Raw genomic sequence first — 22769 nt, 5'->3', positions numbered from 1 at the left:
ACCAACCCAGAATCAAAATCTAAAGGAGTCTCCATAGGGATTCACAAAACGTTCCCACATACTATTATTGATACTCTAACAGACCATTCTGGTAGATACCTTTTTTTTTAAAACTGTCTCACAATAACAAAATATTCACATTAGCTAATATGTATTTACCCAATCACAGACAAGGCTCTGTATTCTTAACATATCTAGATAGTAGTAAAAATGTTTCTGTACCGTGTTAGCCAAACAATAAATGTAGGTAGCTAACTTATAAAGTTAAATGATGCAAGCTTTCTGGGATGTAGTCCCCTTCTTCAGGCATATTTCCAGATGTTAGCTGTAGTAAAACACTGATGCAGGAAATATGCCTGAAGAAGGGGACTAGATCCCAGAAAGCTTGCATTATTTAACTTTATCAATTAGCCAATAAAAGGTAATACTTTTACAAGACTTTGTTTTTTTCTACCTACATATAACATATGTAGAGTTTTGTTGTCTATAGCAATAGCTAAAAAACCCTTCCTTAGACATATCCTAATTGCTGCCAGACAACTGATTGCGAGACATTGGAAGTCAAATAATGCCCCACAACTACCTGAATTGAAAGACAATTGATCATATAATGCAAATGGAAGAACTAGTTCATTCTTCTCAAAACAGAAACGACAAATGCCTTGAGACCTGGGCCTGTTGGATAAACAAGATGAATTTACAGACCAAGCTGTATTGGATGAGCTTCTTTCATCTACTCCCGTTGGATAAAAAAAACCCTAATCTTGACATTCCATGAAAATCTATCAATCTGGAATCGAATGTTCGTCTGGGTGGCTGGGCCGGCAGAGCTCGAGGACTAGGATACACCTATATCTCTCCTCTATACTTTTCTTTTCTTTCCTTTTTTCTCTTCTTCTCTTAAATACTTGCTACATATTTTAATGTAGCTAAAATGGGTCTATACGTCTAAATATGTATTTCTAATACAATTGCACTGATATGTACCTTTGCCTTGTAAAATTTTGTTTATTGGCACAATATTACTCTCTTATGTTTATTGATACTTGTTTATTGAAGACTCAATTAAATATATTTTCCAAAAAAAAATGCAGTACTGCCAAGTATTTTGAAAATGCAGAAAAATAACAAATGACACTAAAAATAAGAAAACGCAGGTCATTGTGATGCCATTGAAATGTGTTAGATGTGCAATGAACATTAAATCGGAATCCCACATGCTGCATATGAATTCTGCTACGTGTGAATACATTTTTTCATATTAACGTTGCCACTGTAATTACCAATTCTGTAATTTGAACCGATTCTGTATTTTGCACCAACTCTGGATTTCTCGATGTATTGGTATGTATCATTGTCTGTAATATTTTGTACCTCATGTTTATTTCTTACTTAATACAGAGCCACGGAATATGTTGGTGCTTTATAAATCAATACTAATAATGTGCAATTATTATACATGGCTTGATAGAGGTTTTTTGAGTGGTCATATACTAAAATAGCCACAAGATGGCAGTGGGATAAGATGTATATCATCATCGGCAGAAATGTATGTACAGTGGGATGTGAAAGTTTGGGCAACCTTTTTAATCATCATGATTTTTCTGTATAAATCGTTGGTTGTTACGATAGAAAATGTCAGTTAAATATATCATATAGGAGAAACACACAGTGATATTTGAGAAGTGAAATGAAGTTTATTGTATTTACAGAAAGTGTGCAATAATTGTTTAAATAAAATTAGGCAGGTGCATACATTTGGGCACTGTTGACATTTTATTGATTCCAAAACTGGTAGAACTAATAAATGGAACTCAAATTGGCTTGGTAAGCTCAGTGACCCCTGGCCTACATACACAGGTGAATCCAGTTATGAGAAAGTGTATTTAAGGGGGTCAATTGTAATTTTCCCTCCTCTTTTAATTTTTTTCTGAAGAGTAGCAACATGGGGGTCTCAAAACAATCCTCAAATAACCTGAAGACAAAGATTGTTCACCATCATTGTTTAGGGGAAGGATACAGAAAGCTGTGTCAGACATTTCAGTTGTCTGTTTCCACAGTTTGGAACATACTGAGGAAAGGGAAGACCACAGGCTCAGTTCAAGTTAAGGCTTGAAGTGGCAGGCCAAGAAAAATGTTGGATAGACAGAAGCAACAAATGGTGAGAACAGTCAGAGTCAACCCACAGACCAGCACTAAAGACCTACAACATCATCTTGCTGCAGATGGAGTCACTATGCGCGTTCAACCATTCGGCACACTTTACACTAGGAGATGCTGTATGAGGGAGTGATGCAGAGGAAGCTTTTTCTCCACCCACAGCACAAACAAAGCCGCTTGAGGTATGCTAAAGCACATTTGGACAAGCCAGCATCATTTTGGAATAAGGTGCTGTGGACTGATGAAACTAAAATTGAGCTATTTGGGCATAACAAGGGGCATTATGCACGGAGGGAAAAAAAACAGGATTCCAACAAAAACACCTGCAACCTAAAGTAAAATATGGTGGTGGTTCCATCATGCTGTGGGGCTGTGTGGCCAGTGCAGGGACTGGGAATCTTGTCAAAGTTGAGGGACACATGGATTCCACTCAGTATCAACAGATTCTGGAGACCAATGTCCAGGAATCAGTGACAAAGCTGAAGCTGCGCCGGGGCTGGATCTTTTAAAAAGACAACAACCCTAAACACTGCTCAAAATCCACTAAGGCATTCATGCAGAGGAACAAGTACAACATTCTGGAATGGCCATCTCAGTCCCGAGACCTGAATATAATTGAAAATCTGTGGTGTGAGTTAAAGGGGAACTTCAGCCTAAACAAACATACTGTCATTAAGTTAAATTAGTTGTGTTAATTAAAATAGATGGGTAATATAACCTCTTACCCACCCTGTTTTAAAAGAACAGGCAAATGTTTGTGATTTCATGGGGGCTGCCATCTTTGTCATGGTGGCAGACATCTTTTTGGTTGAAAGGAGGTGACAGGGAGCATGAGACATAGTTCCAACTGTCCTGTGTCCTAATCACCCCTCCCAGCTGCACACGCTAGGCTTTAAATCTCAAATGCAAAATTAAAAAAAATTGCACCAAAACACCAGAACGAGAACAACAATATCAGAAATCGCATCATGCTTTGCACAGCATCAGGAGAAAAATGCCCGGGCAGTTTTCTTCTGTGCAGCTAAAAATGAGACTTAGGTAAGAAAAACAAAGTTCTGATGCTGTGAAACTGTTAAAGAAACACCAGGCCTTTTCAGTGCTGCTGAGTAGATTTTTAGTCTGGAGGTTCACTTTAAAGAAAGCTGTCCATGCTCGGAAGCCATCAAACCTGAATGAACTAGAAATGTTTTGTAAGGAACAATGGTCCAAAATACCTTCATCTAGAATCCAGACTCTCATTGGAAGCTACAGGAAGCGATTAGAGGCTGCAAAAGGAGGATCTACTAAATATTGATCTCATTGCTATTTTGTGGTGCCCAAATTCATGCAACTGCCTAATTATGTTTATGACGATTAACAAGGTTGCCCAAACTTTTGCATCTTAATATATATATATATATATATATATATATATATATATATATATATATATATATATATATATATATATATATATATATATACTGTTTATATATTTATTCTGATATAGCTAGGATAAATTGTAGACAGTTATCCACGGCAGTGCTTAATTTTATTTTTTGATTTATACTGTTTTATACTTGTTTTTATTTTGTTTATAAAGCAACCATGCACATTAGTAGAAAGAACTATCAAATCTCTTACCGCTAGACAATATGGCAGAATATGTTGGCACTTTTTTTTATAAAAAAATTATAATAACAATAAAATGCCTTTTCAATAAGCAGCCAACAAAAAAATATTCAAAATTATTTTGGCAGTACTTTTACACCTACTTTTTGGTACTTTTTCAATTGCAAAGTACTGTAAAATTGTTATAAAGAGAAGATGAACATGTATCTCCTAGGAGAGAACATAAGAGAAAAAGTGAATTGCGTATGTGCCCATGGGCCTTATGTAATTCCCCTTTTCTCCTATGTTTTTTCCTAGGTGAAAATATTTTATGTTCTGTTTAATATAAATTTTCAGCACTCTGCAATTGAAAATGTACCAAAAAGTAGGTGAAAATTATTGCCACAATTATCCCTAGTATTTTCTTGCTTGCTGGCAGCTTAAAAGACATCTTATTGATAAGGTGTGAAATATCACCTAGGAGAAAACTTAGGAGAAAAAGTAAATTGGATAGAGGATATGTTTATGTGTTTAAGAAATATTGTAAATGTGCTGTTCTTATTTTGCAGATCGAACAGTAGAAGCTAAACCTAAATGCAAGACTGGCATTCCACTCCAGTTCCCTAGTGGATATTTCTTGAACAATTTGTGGCATACCCTGCACTGTGACGTGTCATCATTTGAGCGCGTGGAAAAAATCAGCACTTGCCTTGCTCACAAAATGGTGTATTTGAAGGGAGATTCAACTCTTGGCCAGTGGCTGACGTACTTCCTAAACCTGCTGAAATGTGAGTACTGAAATACATGGGGTTGTTGTACTTCATTACAGTCCATTCCGAGATTTTAATCTTTATCAATCCCCCATGTCCCCTGAAGAGCAACATTAACCAAAATAACATAATGAATAAAATAGCTTTTTTTTTTTTTTTTTTTACAAAATAATTTATAATTGATTTGGTCAGTGTTTGCCCATTGTAAAATCTTTCCACTCCCTGATCTACTCTCTGAAATGTATCACAGGTAGCAATATCTTTAGTACTGGCAACTGATCTCTGCGGAATGCTCAATTACTGAGCGAGTGAGCGTTCCTAAGCCAGTACAAAAACATGTCTAGTCTCCCAGAATGCTCGGGAGGGTGGTGGGGGGCGGGGTCTGCATAATGAACACCCTAGAATAATTATTAGTGGGTGGGGCTACATACCAATATCCAAAAATAAATAGATATAGGAAGTACTTCTAATGTTGAAACCAGGACATTTAAGTGAGAGCGGATATCCTAAATAATTTACTGCATTCTACTATATGTTGCTATAGTTACTCTTTAACCACTTAAGGACCGTAGGCTTACACCCCCTAGTGACCAGGCTATTTTTTACAGTTTAGGCCACTGCAGCTTTAAGGCCTTGCTGCAGGGCCATACAACTCAGCACACAAGTGATTCCCCCCCCCCCCCCCCCTGGCATGTTTGTTTATTTTTTTATTTATTTGTATTTTTATTTTAATAAATATTACTATTTTTTTTCATACCCGTCCCTCCCTCCCCCCATCAGCCAATCACAGCCATCGTCTGTCATAGGCATCAGCCTATGACCGCCAATTGGTTCTGTACCTCCCAGGGGGACAGCAGTGTCGCTGTACAATGTAAATAGACGATTTAGCCATCTAACAGTCTCCTAGCAGCAATCGCCGCTGGGTGACTGATGACGGAGCGGAGCTCCGTCATTCAAGCGGAGATGTGTGCGCATCGGCGTGCACGATCTCCTGCAAAGCCCCGCCCAAGGACTTCACACCAATTGGCGTTGAGCGGTCCTGGGGCTGCCTCTGCGTCCACGCCAGTTGGCATGGAGCAGTCGTAAGCAAGTTAAAGTGACATAAAACTCTGACACAATAATCAATAAAATGTGTTTTCCTACTTCTTATTACCCTTGGAGTTACCATTACCATATTTGCTTTTGTGCACAAGTAACATAGCCTGTTTATAAATTACCGTTTATCTGCTTTGAAAGCTATCACAAAAAGTGTAAAATTTAAAATACGGTACATGAAAACACATTATTTAAATGTGCATTCCTCCCAGAGTAAAATGTGCTATAAATTACTATTCTCCTATGTCGCTATCACTTACAGTAGGTAATGGAAAGCTGACAAAACTGACAGGTTTTGAACTACCTCATCTCCTTATGGGGGATTCTCAGCCTTTTCTTTGTTTTCAAAAGCACTTAGTGAATGGTAGTTGCTCAGTCTAATTACCAGAATAGTGTACAAAGAGGTAGGGAATGGCAACCTGAATCTTTTTGTAGATCCTTTCCAGGGTGTGCTTTTGTAAACAATGAATTAAATACTGAGAATCTCCCATTAAGAGATGAACTAATCAAAAACCTGTCTGTTCTGTCAGCTTTCTACTAACTACTGTAAGAGACAGCAACATAGGAGAAGAATAATTTATAGCTCATTTTTATGTATTTTAAAACTTTACTATTTGTTTGTGATAGTGGTCCTTTAAGTTTAGTATGTTGGAAAAAAAACAGTCACTCAAAAAATGAAGTCAGTTATTGTTTCTGTATTCCAGGATCTGCATCTCCAATTCTGGTGGATGATCTCCACTAATCCACTGCCATAATAATATTAAAATATAGTTAGTAAAATATAGGTTTAAATTACCGATATTCAAGATTCAAACAGTTTATTGTCATTTTGTAACTGAACATTGATACTGCCACACAGTGGCAAAATCTCTGTAGCAAGGATAGTTCTATTATGTACAAGTAGACGGATGCGCCAGAAGGGTAAAAGTCACTAAAAATGACAAAAATAGAGGAGGCAAGGGTGGACTTACCTCCTCTAAGTAGACACAAGTACTCCAAAAAGTGTGACGCTTTTTGCAGGTATATCCCACTTCATCAGGCTATGGAAGGAGCATATGACTCATGCAGGTCTAATTCAAAGCTTAGCGCCTCTTAGGGCTCTTTCACATCAGACAACGCGAGCAGGAGCCGTTCTCCTGCACGCGTTGTCTGCCTGCGGCGTGTCGTCGAGTATCTGCGGTGCGACGCAATCAGCGGCGGTAGCTGGTAATTAAACCCGTCGGAAAACGCCGGCTCGCGGGTGCGTTGGAGGAAAAACTGCGCCCGGGTGCGTCGGAACCGCAACGCATCGAAACGCAGCGTCGAGTGTGAAAGGTAAAATGAAAGTCTATGGACTTTCATCTTACCTTGGTTAACGCAAACGGCTGCCGTTTGCGTTAACGCACAAAGTCTGCCCTAATGTGAAAGAGCCCTTCGCTTTGAATTAGACCTGCTTGAGTCATATGCTCCTACTATAGCCTGATGAAGCGGTATATACCTGTGAAATGCATTGCAATTTTTGGAGTATGTATATTTTTTTGTTAAATAATACCAACAGCATCTTGTGTCCAATTGGAGGAGGTAAGTCCACCACTGCCTCTATTTTTTTAACATTTTAGTGACTTTTATCCTTCTAGTGCCTCTGTCCACTTGTACGTAACTCGAGCCACCCATGGTGGAAGGGTGTTGCCCCCCTTTTTCTTCCGATCTACAGAGAGCGGCTTCATAATCCTGAGTCGGGACAGGTCTAATTTCTCCACCTGCCTACATAGTGGTTACCTGGATGGTAACCCTGGTTTGTGAGTATTAAGATATACTTACCTAAAAACACCCACAATTCCAGTACATACTACACTATATTGGGCTCTCAGTGTCTTCCTTTTTGTATAGTTCTATTTATTGGATGACTCAATAGAATGAAAAACAAAATTTCAAAATTAGGTTTCTGCATCCGTCATCATAAAGTGTTCTAAAAGTTTGTTTTTCATTAAAATGGGCCTGATTTACTACCATAATGGGTAATGTAGCCTCATAAGTCGGTGCTAGAGCTCCAGTCTCACTGTCAAGTGACCACGGAGCTCTAACGGAGAGTTTGAAGCTGTCGGGGACACAAGTCAACTGGAGCAGGACAAGAGCCGGGACAAGTAGCTAGGATCTGCAGTGTGCTCCCAACATGCGTTCTCCATATGGAGGCCCTGCAAAGATTATATCACCTGCAGATAAGCCGATCCCCCCACTTTTAGCTCCAAAACTGTTTTTATAAAATAAAAAAAGCTGGCTTATCTGCAGTTATCTACATACAGTAAATAGTAAAAAAACAAAAAAGTAAAAATGAAAAAATATTTTGAAAATAATTTAGGTTTTTAAGTTTGATTAAAATCTATTTTATAATATCACTAGTAGACCCAAGCCCGTTTAAAAATGGGCTCTAGGTCTGTTTTTTTAAACTTCGCATGCGCGCACTCGCCCATCTGCCTCTCGCACGTGCACCTGCCACTCATGCGCGCACCCGTCCGCCCGCGCACACGCCCGCCTGGCTCACCGGCCCCGTCTTCCAGTCCCAACTGCTGAGCGGGTCCGTGCTGCGCACATGCGTTGTAGCAAAAAGCACGAACCCAGCTACACGGGGACAGCGCTATGCAGGGACGCAGCAGTTTTATTATATAGGATTTCCCACTTTTTTTTTTTCTCCTGTACTACTTCTGGCTTTATTGTACGATAGAAGGCAAGGCACTCTTTGAAGTGGAGAGGCCACACTGTTTTTTTTTGGGGGGGGGGGTTTGTTATTTGTGTTTTTTTTCCAAGCTGCAGGAATGTACTTTGAGGGATCTCAAGGTGAGAGAAATATAGATGCTGTCATTAGAGATGGCCCAACTGTTCGCCTGGTGAATAGTTCATGCAAAGAATGGTTATTCACGCCCTCTCAGGCGAATACGTGATGTGTTTGACCCGCCCCCTATACATCATCATGGAGCCAAACTTTGACCCCTCATTTCAGAGTCAGCAGGCACATGGCAGCCAATCAGCTAGCACTCACTCCTGGATCCTCCCCCCATAAAAAAGCGATTTTACAATCCGCCTGTAGCTGTGAGTAAGAGCAGGGAGAGAGCTGTCTGCAGATGGGGAAAACATTAGTTAGGCCTCTGTTCTGTGTCCCCACTGACTTTCTAGCTGTTAGTACATTGTCCTGAGCACCCAAAGAGCCCTTCTAAGGGCCGGTACTGTTACATAGGTTTTGTTAGTACAGCGGAAGAGTAAAAGGTGAAGCGCTCAACAACACTCACACATTGACAGAAATATTCTTATATGAAATCCCAGCAGACCAGTAAATAATGTTATCCCAACACTAATCCAGTGGCTATCACAGTGTTAAACCAACATCATTAATTGAAAGCATAACATGGGGCATACAGTGAAAAAGTCCACCTATGAAAGAAAGGTTAACAAGTGATTATCATTTAAACCAAAATCTTCCACCCCAATGCACAATCCACTTAGATTGGATCCAAGTAAAGTTCCAACACCACCAAATAAAGTTCACAGTCTTTAACTCTGAGATCCCCCTAGTTCCTCCGATCCATATAAGTAAGCCAAAATACTCTTACCATCCGAAATGGCTGATTGTATTACAGATCAGCAGATAGGGCATGCAGCTATTTGTAGTTCCTTGAACTGGACTCCCCTTCTTCCTAAGTAAAGCTCAAACAAAGGACAACATAGCGTAATCCTGTTTCAACATAAGGATCAAACCACCACCAGTGCTCACAGCGTGCCTCCTATAGTTGTAACACCACGGTGACCAACGGGAGAAATGCACGCTCACCTATTATCCTGGCTGATCCTATGCTGACCAGCTATGCTCGCTTTCTAAGCAGAAGGTTTTTCAAAGTGCATCCGGACCTTTAAAACTCAGAAGACAAAGCTCCCATAGCATAATTCCGTTTAATAGGTAAAAAGGTTACAACATATTACACTCACATGTGTTTAAAAAGATCTATGCGCATATAAAACATTAGGACGTCCTCACCGCCGCCTCCTTCATTGAGCGTCTCCACACACCGCAACTGAGACCCCGCCCTACCGGTTTCGTCATACGACTCATCAGGGGCATGTCCTCAGATGGGTGTGGGGACGCTATATACACGCTCTATGTAAATTACTTCCTGGTTTGCGCGGCTCGCATTGCTCTATTTGCTAGACTCCGGCATCATGGCGTCCTATTGCGGACGTCTTATCGATTTAGTTATATACATCTCTGCCTATACATATTAGCTCCGCACAGAGCCCGTTAGCAGTGGCAAATCCATACAGTTATTATTCCGCACTCCATACGGAACTTGCACAGAACTTGAAACCTGACACAATCATCTGCCGGATCTACAAACTTAATTCAGTAAAATAAATAAAATCAATATATTAAAATTGCTAATAAGCATTAGTACTGAAAAATCGCAATTATAAAAAATTACAAACATTGCTATGACTATGATAGAGCAATATACCTCCCTTACCCATGAGATAGAATAAATTAAAATTAAATTAAATTAAATTAAACTCCGTCCTTATACTGCCTGAGTACAACAGCGCCCCCTGTCTGTATCTTAACATCAATTCATTCCACATATCAAATGAATATAATAAAATAAAATAAAATAAAATAAAATAAAATAAAAGTGCACCCACACAAATATAATAATCCAACAGTGATCACCATTGAAAACAAACATTGAAGCTGGCCAGGGCGACACACACTCCCCACGTGTCTACACCCCAATTTGTATGTATCCATTGTGGCCTCCCCAAACCAGTACCCACCATGCTACCAATCATATAGACAACTTTAGGGCCCGTGTGTCACCCTCACCAGTCCCATATATCAATAGATCCCCCATACATATGTTCATATTAATTGATAACTACCCATCGAGCATCAGAATACAATCAAACATCCCATACCCTGAACTAAATTGAAAACAAAATTTATAAAGAGCCCATGCTCACCCCTAGTATCCCTAAACCACCTAGCCCGTGCTAACCCTTAGTATCCCAAACCTCCTAACCTCCTAGACAAAAAAAAATTATATTTATATATTAAGTGCCTACAGTATACTCCATCAGTGGCCTCCTATCCTAATCCTGTCAGCACTCATCAGTAACCCATTAATCATCTGCTATAAAACAATTAAGATCCAATTCTATGTTAAGCCCATTGGGCCTCATAGTTTTCATTTGGAAAATCCATTTAGTCTCTAATTTAGAGATTTCACGTATCCTGTGGCATCCCCGCCACCTATCAGTTAGTTTTTGAATTGCACTGAAGTGCATGTGTGCTGGATTTGACCCATGTGTCTCTGCAAAATGTCTTGAAACACTATGACTGAGCAGGCCTTTTTCAATGTTTTTAACATGTTCATTTATTCTTGTTTTTAACATCCTCTTTGTCCGTCCAATATATTGGAGCCCGCAAGGGCACCAGATCAGGTATACAACATGGGTACTCCCACATGTAATAAATTCTCTAATAGGGAAACTGTCGCCAGTGGTAGTAGATGTATTTCGCTGTGACCTGTTGGCCTGAGCAACCAGGCATGGATTACACTGTTTGCATGGATAGAAGCCTTTCTGGCCCCAAATTCCTGTCTGATTCTTAGATTTTGGCTCATCAATACAAGTTTTCACAAGACTTCTTTGAAGATTCCCTGCCCTCCTGTAGATAAACTTCGGGCTCTTGGGAATTCTTTTGCCCAAAATTGGGTCGTTACAAAGCAAGCCCCAATATCTTTTTATTATCCGTTCAACTTCCCTATGCTGTGCATTATATTCAAAAAACACAGCAAAATCAAATTGATCCCCTGTTGGTTTTTTGGGGTGATCCATTAACATGTTATTCCTATCACAGTCTTTGATCTTCTCAACTTCCTGTCTCAGTGGGAACTCTTGATAGCCTTTATCAACAAACCGTTGCATTAACATCCCAGCTTGCTCCTCATAGTCTGTCAGCTCCGTACAGTTTCTTCTAATTCTAGTGAACTGGCTTCTAGGTATACTACTAAGCCAGTTTCTGTGATGGCAGCTTGTAGCTGGGATATACGCATTACGGTCTGTTTTCTTGAAAAAGGTTCTGGTACCCAACTTATTTCCCTTTTTGTATATGACCACGTCCAAGAAATCTATTTGCCCCTTGTCCCATTTTGCTGATAACACAATCCCCTTGTCGTTACTATTAAGCCAGTCCACATATATTTGCAAATCTTCCACGCTCCCCTTCCATACCCAAACCAGGTCGTCAATATACCTCCTCCAGGTTTTAACTGGATCACTTTGCGGCTGGGACAAAATCCATAGCTCCCAGTCATCCATGAAGATGTTCGCCACACTGGGTGCATATTTTGCCCCATGGCACATCCCAGTGTCTGGAGGTAAAAATGACCGCCATACCAGAAGTAGTTATGGGTGAGGGAAAACTGTAATAGTTTTAAAATAAAAAGTTTGACGGAACCTCCAGGACGCCCCATTGTTAGTGGGATTGGATCCCTCAACCAAAGAGTTGGGGAGTACATTGATTCATACCTACAACCAGTTGTAAGGCAGTTAACATTATTGTTGAGAGATACAAAACAATTATTACATACTATCAGTACAATGGTGGTGGAGGAGGACGATCTGTTAGTTACAGCCGATGTAAGTGCTTTATATACCATCATTCCACATGAGGAAGCTATTAGAACCGTTGAGCAGGCATTGAATGTGTATACGGAATTGAAAAAGGAGCAAATTGATTTTATTTTAAAACTATTACAGTTTTCCCTCACCCATAACTACTTCTGGTATACCTAGAAGCCAGTTCACTAGAATTAGAAGAAACTGTACGGAGCTGACAGACTATGAGGAGCAAGCTGGGATGTTAATGCAACGGTTTGTTGATAAAGGCTATCAAGAGTTCCCACTGAGACAGGAAGTTGAGAAGATCAAAGACTGTGATAGGAATAACATGTTAATGGATCACCCCAAAAAACCAACAGGGGATCAATTTGATTTTGCTGTGTTTTTTGAATATAATGCACAGCATAGGGAAGTTGAACGGATAATAAAAAGATATTGGGGCTTGCTTTGTAACGACCCACTTTTGGGCAAAAGAATTCCCAAGAGCCCGAAGTTTATCTACAGGAGGGCAGGGAATCTTCAAAGAAGTCTTGTGAAAACTTGTATTGATGAGCCAAAATCTAAGAATCAGACAGGAATTTGGGGCCAGAAAGGCTTCTATCCATGCAAACAGTGTAATCCATGCCTGGTTGCTCAGGCCAACAGGTCACAGCGAAATACATCTACTACCACTGGCGACAGTTTCCCTATTAGAGAATTTATTACATGTGGGAGTACCCATGTTGTATACCTGATCTGGTGCCCTTGCGGGCTCCAATATATTGGACGGACAAAGAGGATGTTAAAAACAAGAATAAATGAACATGTTAAAAACATTGAAAAAGGCCTGCTCAGTCATAGTGTTTCAAGACATTTTGCAGAGACACATGGGTCAAATCCAGCACACATGCACTTCAGTGCAATTCAAAAACTAACTGATAGGTGGCGGGGATGCCACAGGATACGTGAAATCTCTAAATTAGAGACTAAATGGATTTTCCAAATGAAAACTATGAGGCCCAATGGGCTTAACATAGAATTGGATCTTAATTGTTTTATAGCAGATGATTAATGGGTTACTGATGAGTGCTGACAGGATTAGGATAGGAGGCCACTGATGGAGTATACTGTAGGCACTTAATATATAAATATAATTTTTTTTGTCTAGGAGGTTAGGAGGTTTGGGATACTAAGGGTTAGCACGGGCTAGGTGGTTTAGGGATACTAGGGGTGAGCATGGGCTCTTTATAAATTTTGTTTTCAATTTAGTTCAGGGTATGGGATGTTTGATTGTATTCTGATGCTCGATGGGTAGTTATCAATTAATATGAACATATGTATGGGGGATCTATTGATATATGGGACTGGTGAGGGTGACACACGGGCCCAAAAGTTGTCTATATGATTGGTAGCATGGTGGGTACTGGTTTGGGGAGGCCACAATGGATACATACAAATTGGGGTGTAGACACGTGGGGAGTGTGTGTCGCCCTGGCCAGCTTCAATGTTTGTTTTCAATGGTGATCACTGTTGGATTATTATATTTGTGTGGGTGCAATTTTATTTTATTTTATTTTATTATATTCATTTGATATGTGGAATGAATTGATGTTAAGATACAGACAGGGGGCGCTGTTGTACTCAGGCAGTATAAGGACGGAGTTTAATTTAATTTTAATTTATTCTATCTCATGGGTAAGGGAGGTATATTGCTCTATCATAGTCATAGCAATGTTTGTAATTTTTTATAATTGCGATTTTTCAGTACTAATGCTTATTAGCAATTTTAATATATTGATTTTATTTATTTTACTGAATTAAGTTTGTAGATCCGGCAGATGATTGTGTCAGGTTTCAAGTTCTGTGCAAGTTCCGTATGGAGTGCGGAATAATAACTGTATGGATTTGATACTGCTAACGGGCTCTGTGCGGAGCTCATATGTATAGGCAGAGATGTATATAACTAAATCGATAAGACATCCGCAATAGGACGCCATGATGCCGGAGTCTAGCAAATAGAGCAATGCGAGCCGCGCAACCAGGAAGTAATTTACATAGAGCGTGTATATAGCGTCCCCACACCCATCTGAGGACATGCCCCTGATGAGTCGTATGACGAAACCGGTAGGGCGGGGTCTCAGTTGCGGTGTGTGGAGACGCTCAATGAAGGAGGCGGCGGTGAGGACGTCCTAATGTTTTATATGCGCATAGATCTTTTTAAACACATGTGAGTGTAATATGTTGTAACCTTTTTACCTATTAAACGGAATTATGCTATGGGAGCTTTGTCTTCTGAGTTTTAAAGGTCCGGATGCACTTTGAAAAACCTTCTGCTTAGAAAGCGAGCATAGCTGGTCAGCATAGGATCAGCCAGGATAATAGGTGAGCGTGCATTTCTCCTGTTGGTCACCGTGGTGTTACAACTATAGGAGGCACGCTGTGAGCACTGGTGGTGGTTTGATCCTTATGTTGAAACAGGATTACACTATGTTGTCCTTTGTTTGAGCTTTACTTAGGAAGAAGGGGAGTCCAGTTCAAGGAACTACAAATAGCTGCATGCCCTATCTGCTGATCTGTAATACAATCAGCCATTTCGGATGGTAAGAATATTTTGGCTTACTTATATGGATCGGAGGAACTAGGGGGATCTCAGAGTTAAAGACTGTGAACTTTATTTGGTGGTGTTGGAACTTTACTTGGATCCAATCTAAGTGGATTGTGCATTGGGGTGGAAGATTTTGGTTTAAATGATAATCACTTGTTAACCTTTCTTTCATAGGTGGACTTTTTCACTGTATGCCCCATGTTATGCTTTCAATTAATGATGTTGGTTTAACACTGTGATAGCCACTGGATTAGTGTTGGGATAACATTATTTACTGGTCTGCTGGGATTTCATATAAGAATATAAGAATATTTCTGTCAATGTGTGAGTGTTGTTGAGCGCTTCACCTTTTACTCTTCCATTGTATAGGGGTTAGACACCCCCCAAGGTGTAGCGATCCAGCATTTTACACAATACAGCACTTAGCCGGCGCTGAGGGTATTAATCCGCGCTGTAGCTGCAGTAGTGAGGAGTAGTTGCTTGGAGGAGCGCACAGGCCACTTACTAAAATTTGTTAGTACAGCGTTTGGGGCACACAAAGAGCCCTTCTAAGGATGGGTACTGGTACATAGGTTTTGTAAGTACAGCATCCTGAGCACCCAAAGAGCCCTTCTAGGGACTAGTACAGGTACATAGGTTTCTTTACTATTGTGTTACTGCAGTTCTGTGTGTCTCACTGCCCACAGTGCACTGATACAGGTGTGCCCTGTGCACACTGTTGCTGTTGGTACAGTAGCTGGCACAATACACCCCATCGTAAGTGCTATTTTTGTTCTCTTTTGATATTGTTATATCGCATTTCTCTGCATCCAGTGACTGTCCAGTGCAGGGAATTTTGTCACAGAAGAGCCATGAGAAATCGCAATCGGTTTTCTGCACTGATTGTCATTAATGGGCCAGATCCAAATTGTATGTTTAGGTATAGCAGACTGCCGAGCCTGGGGGTCTCTGTTTTTATTCCCAGCTGCTGGCAGAGCTTCTTTTCGTGAGATACCTTTGCTCTCTGATAAGAAATGTTTATTTTCTAATTACCTGGTTCAAAAAGCGTTCCTTCAGGGACCAGCAACCCCAAATGGCTGACTTCCTTTATGGACAGGAAAAACACAGCAGGGGGCCTATTCAGGATCTGGTCCCTTATAGACCTGCTGGAGCCATTCAACCAGCCTTAAGAATACATGGAGTATATGATGTTTGTTTATTTAAGGAATACCGTTTATATGAGAGGTATGGAACGCATATCATTCTGCTGGTCCGGATCTGGTGAATATTTTAATATTAAATTGGTGGCACTGACATACCCAGCCACCAAGTTATTCAGCTGCTTGGTGCCAGAACATGTGACACCATCCAAGTTTGATATCATAAGAATTGTCATATTCTGAGGACTATGAATCTGTGGTTGTTTTTTGTGTGTGGGAAGCGGGAGTGAAATATGAAAATGTCATATTTTTGGGGGACGCAAATGACCCACCCAGAATGTTAACCGCACCCTGTCCATCCCAGGGGCTGATCCTGAGACCCCACCCAAAAAATGTGGGTCATTCAAAAGAACTCAAAATTGACTCCTACCCAGTTCTCCCGTTTTCCATTCTGACCAGAACCAGCTGGAGGACCGAGGGCTGGTTCTCTGTTTCTCAGTTCTGCAACAAAGGACTTTACCTTGTTTTCTAGAGCGGACATATTTCACCTGAAACTTAAGTATTCACATTTTCTTCCCTTTTATTTTGTACTGGCTTACTTTATCTTTAATAGTTGATTTTAATGATTTTCTGTATATGTTTATTTATATTGCATTTATAAATAAAAAGACTTCTAAAAGTGTTGTTATTAGCCAGAATAGAGTGTGTTTTAACCATTTTATCTGCAGGTTTTAGAATCAGTGAGGTTAGGTCATCTGGCCTTGTGCAGAAGTTGTGGCAGTTTAGTACCCTGAAAAGTGTGTAATTTGTGTTACTGTAACTCACAAGCTCCCTTCTAGCCTGTCTGCTGCCAAAATTCCAATGGTTTCAGCTCATCGATTGCATCCATGAGATTGGATGGTCTGTGTGCTGAAACCGATTGGAAGGCATTGTGTGGTCCAGCCACCAGGGGGCGTGTGACAACTTTAGCTGCACAACATAGGTGTGCACAAACTGATAGTGCTGCTGGTACAGTAGTTTGTACAATACACCCCATCATAAGTGATTTTTTTGTTCTTTTTGATATTGTTATATTGCAGTTCTCCGCATCCAGTGACTGTCCAGTAGGGGTGCTCGGATACCGCTTTTCAAAATCCGAATTGATCCGGATCCGGATCCAGATACCCAGATATCCGGATCCGGATCGGATATCCAAATCCGAACTTTCAGATATCCGCGTTCATGTGGATATCCGAACGCATTATCCGGGCTATCCGGGTGGATTCGGATATCCGGATAGAAAAACCGGAAGTGCCCTATAAATTGCTTTAAAAAACGTCTAGGTCTAGGTTCCAGACAGCGGTCGTGCAGCCCTCATTGTGTCCAAAGTCCAACCGCACAACTGGGACATGACAGTTTTCAGCCAAGACACCTCCAAAAAATTACACAGCAATTGTTTTTTGGGTTAAATATAGGTGTTATCAGTGGCCTGTGGCACCCTGGCCTGGCGGTGGGAGCTGCACAGGCAGCAGGAGCAGGGCAATGCAGCAGCATCAGGTGTAACGTGTGCCAGGAGCATGCCCGACATGGCTTGTCTCAATTGGCACTTAGCACTTGCCACCAGTGGTGCTCAAATACCCCTTTTCAAAATTCGAGTTAGGTCGAATTCGAATAGTAAATTATTCGAGGTCAGTCGAATATTCGAGTCGAATAATTTTTACTATTCGATTCGACCTCGGAATTCGAGCTCACTATTCGAGTCGGTATTCGAGCTCATTATTCGAGCTGACTATTCAAAATGGCCTTAAATAGCTTCCAACACTTGTTTTGAGGGTGAATGATGCAAGAAACCTCTTTTTTTCCAAGTAACAACAGCAAGTGATTATGTGGGGATGTTCCTTTAAAAAAAAAAGTTGAAAAGAGAAGTTGTGTCCAGAAATTTGTTCAGTACTGTATATACTTCTTCTTCTTCTTTATCTTCTATATCTTCTTCTTCTTCTTCTATATCTTCTTCTTCTATATCTTCTTCTTCTATATCTTCTTCTATATCTTCTTCTTCTTTTATATTGTCTTCTTCTTCTTCTTCATCTTCTTCATCATCATCTTCTTCTTCTTCATCTTCTTTTTCTTCATCTTCTTCTTCTTCTTCATCTTCTTCATCTTCTTCTTCATCTTCTTCATCTTCTTCATCTTCTTCTTCTTCATCTTCTTCATCTTCTTCATCTTCATCTTCATCTTCTTCTTCATCTTCTTCATCTTCTTCTTCTTCTTCTTCTTCTTCATCTTCTTCATCTTCTTCATCTTCTTCTTCATCTTCTTCATCTTCTTCATCTTCTTCTTCATCTTCTTCATCTTCTTCATCTTCTTCATCTTCTTCATCTTCTTCTTCTTCTTCATCTTCATCTTCATCTTCTTCTTCCTCTTCTTCATCTTCTTCTTCTTCATCATCTTCTTTATCTTCATCTTCTTCATCTTCTTCTTCTTCATCTTCTTCATCTTCTTCTTCTTCATCTTCTTCTTCTTCTTCTTCTTCTTCTTCTTCTTCTTCTTCTTCTTCTTCTTCTTCTTCTTCTTCTTCTTCTTCTTCTTCTTCTTCTTCTTCTTCTTCTTCTTCTTCTTCTTCTTCTTCTTCTTCTTCTTCTTCATCTTCTTCATCTTCTTCATCTTCATCTTCTTCTTCTTCATCTTCTTCATCTTCATCTTCTTCTTCTTCATCTTCTTCATCTTCATCTTCTTCATCTTCTTCATCTTCTTCATCTTCATCTTCTTCATCGTCTTCTTCTTCATCTTCTTCATCTTCTTCTATATCGTCTTCTTCTTCACTTATTTCTCTTTTCAAATTTTTTTTTTTTAAAGAAATGCAGCTATTTTTGAGCGTAACAAATAGCTGGTGGCGCACGCCTGTTGGAAGCGCCATTGTATGTGCTCCCTGGCAGTGGAAACACACAGACAGCAGGAGGTAAATTCAGCAGCAGGAGGAGGAGGATGAGTGTGTGGCAGCAGGCAGTCAATGAGGCAGGCAGCGTGACATAATAGCCCTGGTACCTAGCGGTGATACCAGGGCTGTAAATAAACACAGCAGGCAGGAGGTCCCAGACAGCGGTCGTGCAGCCCACATTGTGTCCAATACACAACTGGGACAACACAGTTTTCAACCCGGGCACCTCAGAAAAATTAAACCTTTTTTGTTTTTTTGGTTTTTTTTGTTTTGTTTTTACAACAAATTACACAGATATAGCTATTTTTTGACGTAATAGCTGGTGGCAGAGTGGCAGCAGAAGGTAAATCTGTGTACCCTGGCAGTGGGAAACACAGACAGACAGCAGCAGCAGCAGGAGGAATGGAGGAGTAATTATGTGTGCAGCTATTGTTTGACGTAATAGCTGGTGGCAGAGTGGCAGCAGAAGGGAAATTTGTGTACCCTGGCAGTGGGAAACACAGACAGACAGCAGCAGCAGCAGGAGGAATGGAGGAGTAATGTGAGCAGCTATTGTTTGACGTAATAGCTGGTGGCAGAGTGGCAGCAGAAGGGAAATCTGTGTACCCTGGCAGTGGGAAACACAGACAGACAGCAGCAGCAGCAGGAGGAATGGAGGAGTAATTATGTGTGCAGCTATTTTTTGACGTAATAGCTGGTGGCAGAGTGGCAGCAGAAGGTAAATCTGTGTACCCTGGCGTTGGGAAACACAGACAGACAGACAGCAGCAGCAGCAGGAGGAATGGAGGAGTAATTATGTGTGCAGCTATTGTTTGACGTAATAGCTGGTGGCAGACTGGCAGCAGAAGGTAATTCTGTGTACCCTGGCAGTGGGAAACACAGACAGACAGCAGCATCAGCAGGAGGAATGGAGGAGTAGTGTGAGTGTGGCAGCAGGTAGGCAGCGTGACATAATAGCCCTGGTACCTAGCGGTGATACCAGGCCGTAAATGAACACAACAGGAGGTCCCAGACAGCGGTCGTGCAGCCCACATCGTGTCCAATACACAACTGGGACAACACAGTTTTCAACCCGGGCACCTCAGAAAAATTAAACCTTTTTTTTGTAATGGTTTTGTAGTTTTGGTTTTACAACCAATTACACAGATATAGCTATTTTTTGACGTAATAGCTGGTGGCAGAGTGGCAGCAGAAGGTAAATCTGTGTACCCTGGCGTTGGGAAACACAGACAGACAGACAGCAGCAGCAGCAGGAGGAATGGAGGAGTAATTATGTGTGCAGCTATTGTTTGACGTAATAGCTGGTGGCAGACTGGCAGCAGAAGGTAATTCTGTGTACCCTGGCAGTGGGAAACACAGACAGACAGCAGCAGCAGGAGGAATGGAGGAGTAGTGTGAGTGTGGCAGCAGGTAGGCAGCGTGACATAATAGCCCTGGTACCTAGCGGTGATACCAGGCCGTAAATGAACACAACAGGAGGTCCCAGACAGCGGTCGTGCAGCCCACATCGTGTCCAATACACAACTGGGACAACACAGTTTTCAACCCGGGCACCTCAGAAAAATTAAACCTTTTTTTTTGTAATGGTTTTGTAGTTTTGGTTTTACAACCAATTACACAGATATAGCTATTTTTTGACGTAATAGCTGGTGGCAGAGTGGCAGCAGAAGGTAAATCTGTGTACCCTGGCATTGGGAAACACAGACAGACAGACAGCAGCAGCAGCAGGAGGAATGGAGGAGTAATTTTGTGTGCAGCTATTGTTTGACGTAATAGCTGGTGGCAGACTGGCAGCAGAAGGTAATTCTGTGTACCCTGGCAGTGGGAAACACAGACAGACAGCAGCAGCAGGAGGAATGGAGGAGTAGTGTGAGTGTGGCAGCAGGCAGGCAGCGTGACATAATAGCCCTGGTACCTAGCGGTGATACCAGGCTGTAAATGAACACAACAGGAGGTCCCAGACAGCGGTCGTGCAGCCCACATCGTGTCCAATACACAACTGGGACAACACAGTTTTCAACCCGGGCACCTCAGAAAAATTAAACCTTTTTTTTTTTTTTAATGGTTTTTTGGTTTTGTTTGTAAAACAAATTACACAGATATATAGCTATTGTTTGACGTAATAGCTGGTGGCAGAGCGGCAGCAGAAGGTAAATCTGTGTACCCTGGCAGTGGGAAACACAGACAGACAGCAGAAGGGCAGTACACAGCAGCCCACTGTAGGTGTAAAATGTGTGGCTGCAGGCGACGTAATAGTCAAAGTGAACCAGGCTGGCTTAGTGAGCAGGAGCCAGGAGGTGGTAAAGGGTGGTAAGGCACATTAACGATGGTTCTTAGCCAGTTCATGTCCCCCTCTCGCCGACAACAGGGGCCAGGAACTCGCCTTCCACCCACGCCTGGTTCATCTTGAGAAACGTCAGTCTGTCCACAGACTTGTGAGACAGACGTGAGCGTTTCTCGGTGACCACACCACCAGCTGCACTGAAGCAGCGCTCGGACAGCACGCTGGAAGGGGGGCAGGACAGCACTTCCAGGGCGTACTGCGCCAGCTCGCTCCAGATCTCCAGGCGCTTGACCCAATACTCCATGGGATCAACAGGGGCATCGCTGTCAAGCCCGCTGTAGGACCCCATGTAGTCAGCCACCATGCGGGTCAGGCGCTGGCCGTGACCGGTGGAGGATGCTGCTGCATGCACCTCCTCTCTAGTCACTGCTGCCGGAGCCTCTACAGTCCTGTAGAGCTCATGGCTGAGAGACAGCAGGTCTGTGGGGCGCTTGCTGCTGGATGCAGGCACCTGCTGCTGCCTCTGTGCTGGCTGCTGGACAGTGGGGGTGGAAGGCTGGGGGAAGGCTTCCTCCAAGCGCTCAACAAGGGCCTGCTGCAAGCTCCTTATTTGTTGCGCTGGGTCTCCTTCTGCAGGCGGCAGGAACTGGCTCAACTTCCCCTTGAGGCGTGGGTCCAACATCATGCTGATCCAGATGTCCTCCCTCTGCTTCATCTGGATCACCCTGGGGTCTCTGCGCAGGCACGTCAGCATGTGCGCTGCCATTGGGAAGAGGCGGGCCACGTCTGCTGGCACATCGACGGCAGTGCTGCTGTCCTCATCCTCCTCCTCTGCCTCGTCAGCCTCATCCTCTCTCCACCCCCGCACCAACTCAGCTGCACTGTGCTGCTCCCCCTCATCAGCAGCAAGGTCAGGGACCTCCACCAAGTCCTCCTCCTCCTCCCCCTCAGAGGTGGACTGTGCAGCTGCTTGCCGCTCCTGCTGGTCCAAGGCTGCCGCTCCCTGTTCCAGCAAAGCATCGAGGGCCCTGTTCAGCAGACAAACCAGGGGCACCCACTCGCAGACCATAGCATGGTCCCTGCTCACCATGTTAGTGTCCTGCAGAAAGGGAGCCAGCACTAAGCACACCTGCTGCATGTGCCTCCAGTCATCATCGGGGACGATGGACGGGATGTTGCTGGTCTTGTCCCTTCTCTGAGCGGCGGAAACAGTGGCCAGGGCAAGGTACTGTTTGACAGCGCGCTTCTGTTCAACCAGACGCTCCAACATCACCAGGGTGGAGTTCCAGCGAGTCGGAACGTCAAGGATCAGCCGATGGCGTGGCAGATCCAGCTCCTTTTGCACGTCTTCCAGGCTCGCACAGGCTGCAGCCGAGCGCCGGAAGTGACGCACAACGTTCCTTGCCGTTTCCAGCAGTTCGCCCATCCCCTGGTAGGTGCGCAAGAACTTCTGCACCACCAGGTTCAGCACGTGGGCAAGACAGGGGATGTGGGTCAGGTTTCCCCTGTCTATTGCGGCAACCAGATTGGCCCCATTGTCGGCCACCACCTCTCCGACTCTGAGGCCTCTGGGGGTCAGCCAAATCCT

The 22769-nt window shown here is 42.3% G+C and overlaps 1 protein-coding gene across 1 annotated transcript in view; it reads left to right on the top strand.

Moving 5' to 3' along the window:
- LOC137541184 (NXPE family member 4-like) overlaps positions 1-22769 on the top strand; it is a 128519-nt gene that overhangs the window by 79482 nt on the left and 26268 nt on the right. Inside the window, exon 5 of the mRNA XM_068262357.1 lies at positions 4320-4538. Within this exon, the coding sequence (XP_068118458.1) occupies positions 4320-4538 (219 nt within the window). The remainder of the gene's footprint in view (positions 1-4319; positions 4539-22769) is intronic.

This window comes from Hyperolius riggenbachi, chromosome 12, assembly GCF_040937935.1.
Source record: "Hyperolius riggenbachi isolate aHypRig1 chromosome 12, aHypRig1.pri, whole genome shotgun sequence".
Taxonomy (NCBI): Eukaryota; Metazoa; Chordata; class Amphibia; order Anura; family Hyperoliidae; genus Hyperolius; species Hyperolius riggenbachi.
This window is presented reverse-complemented; position numbering and strand designations above follow the sequence as displayed.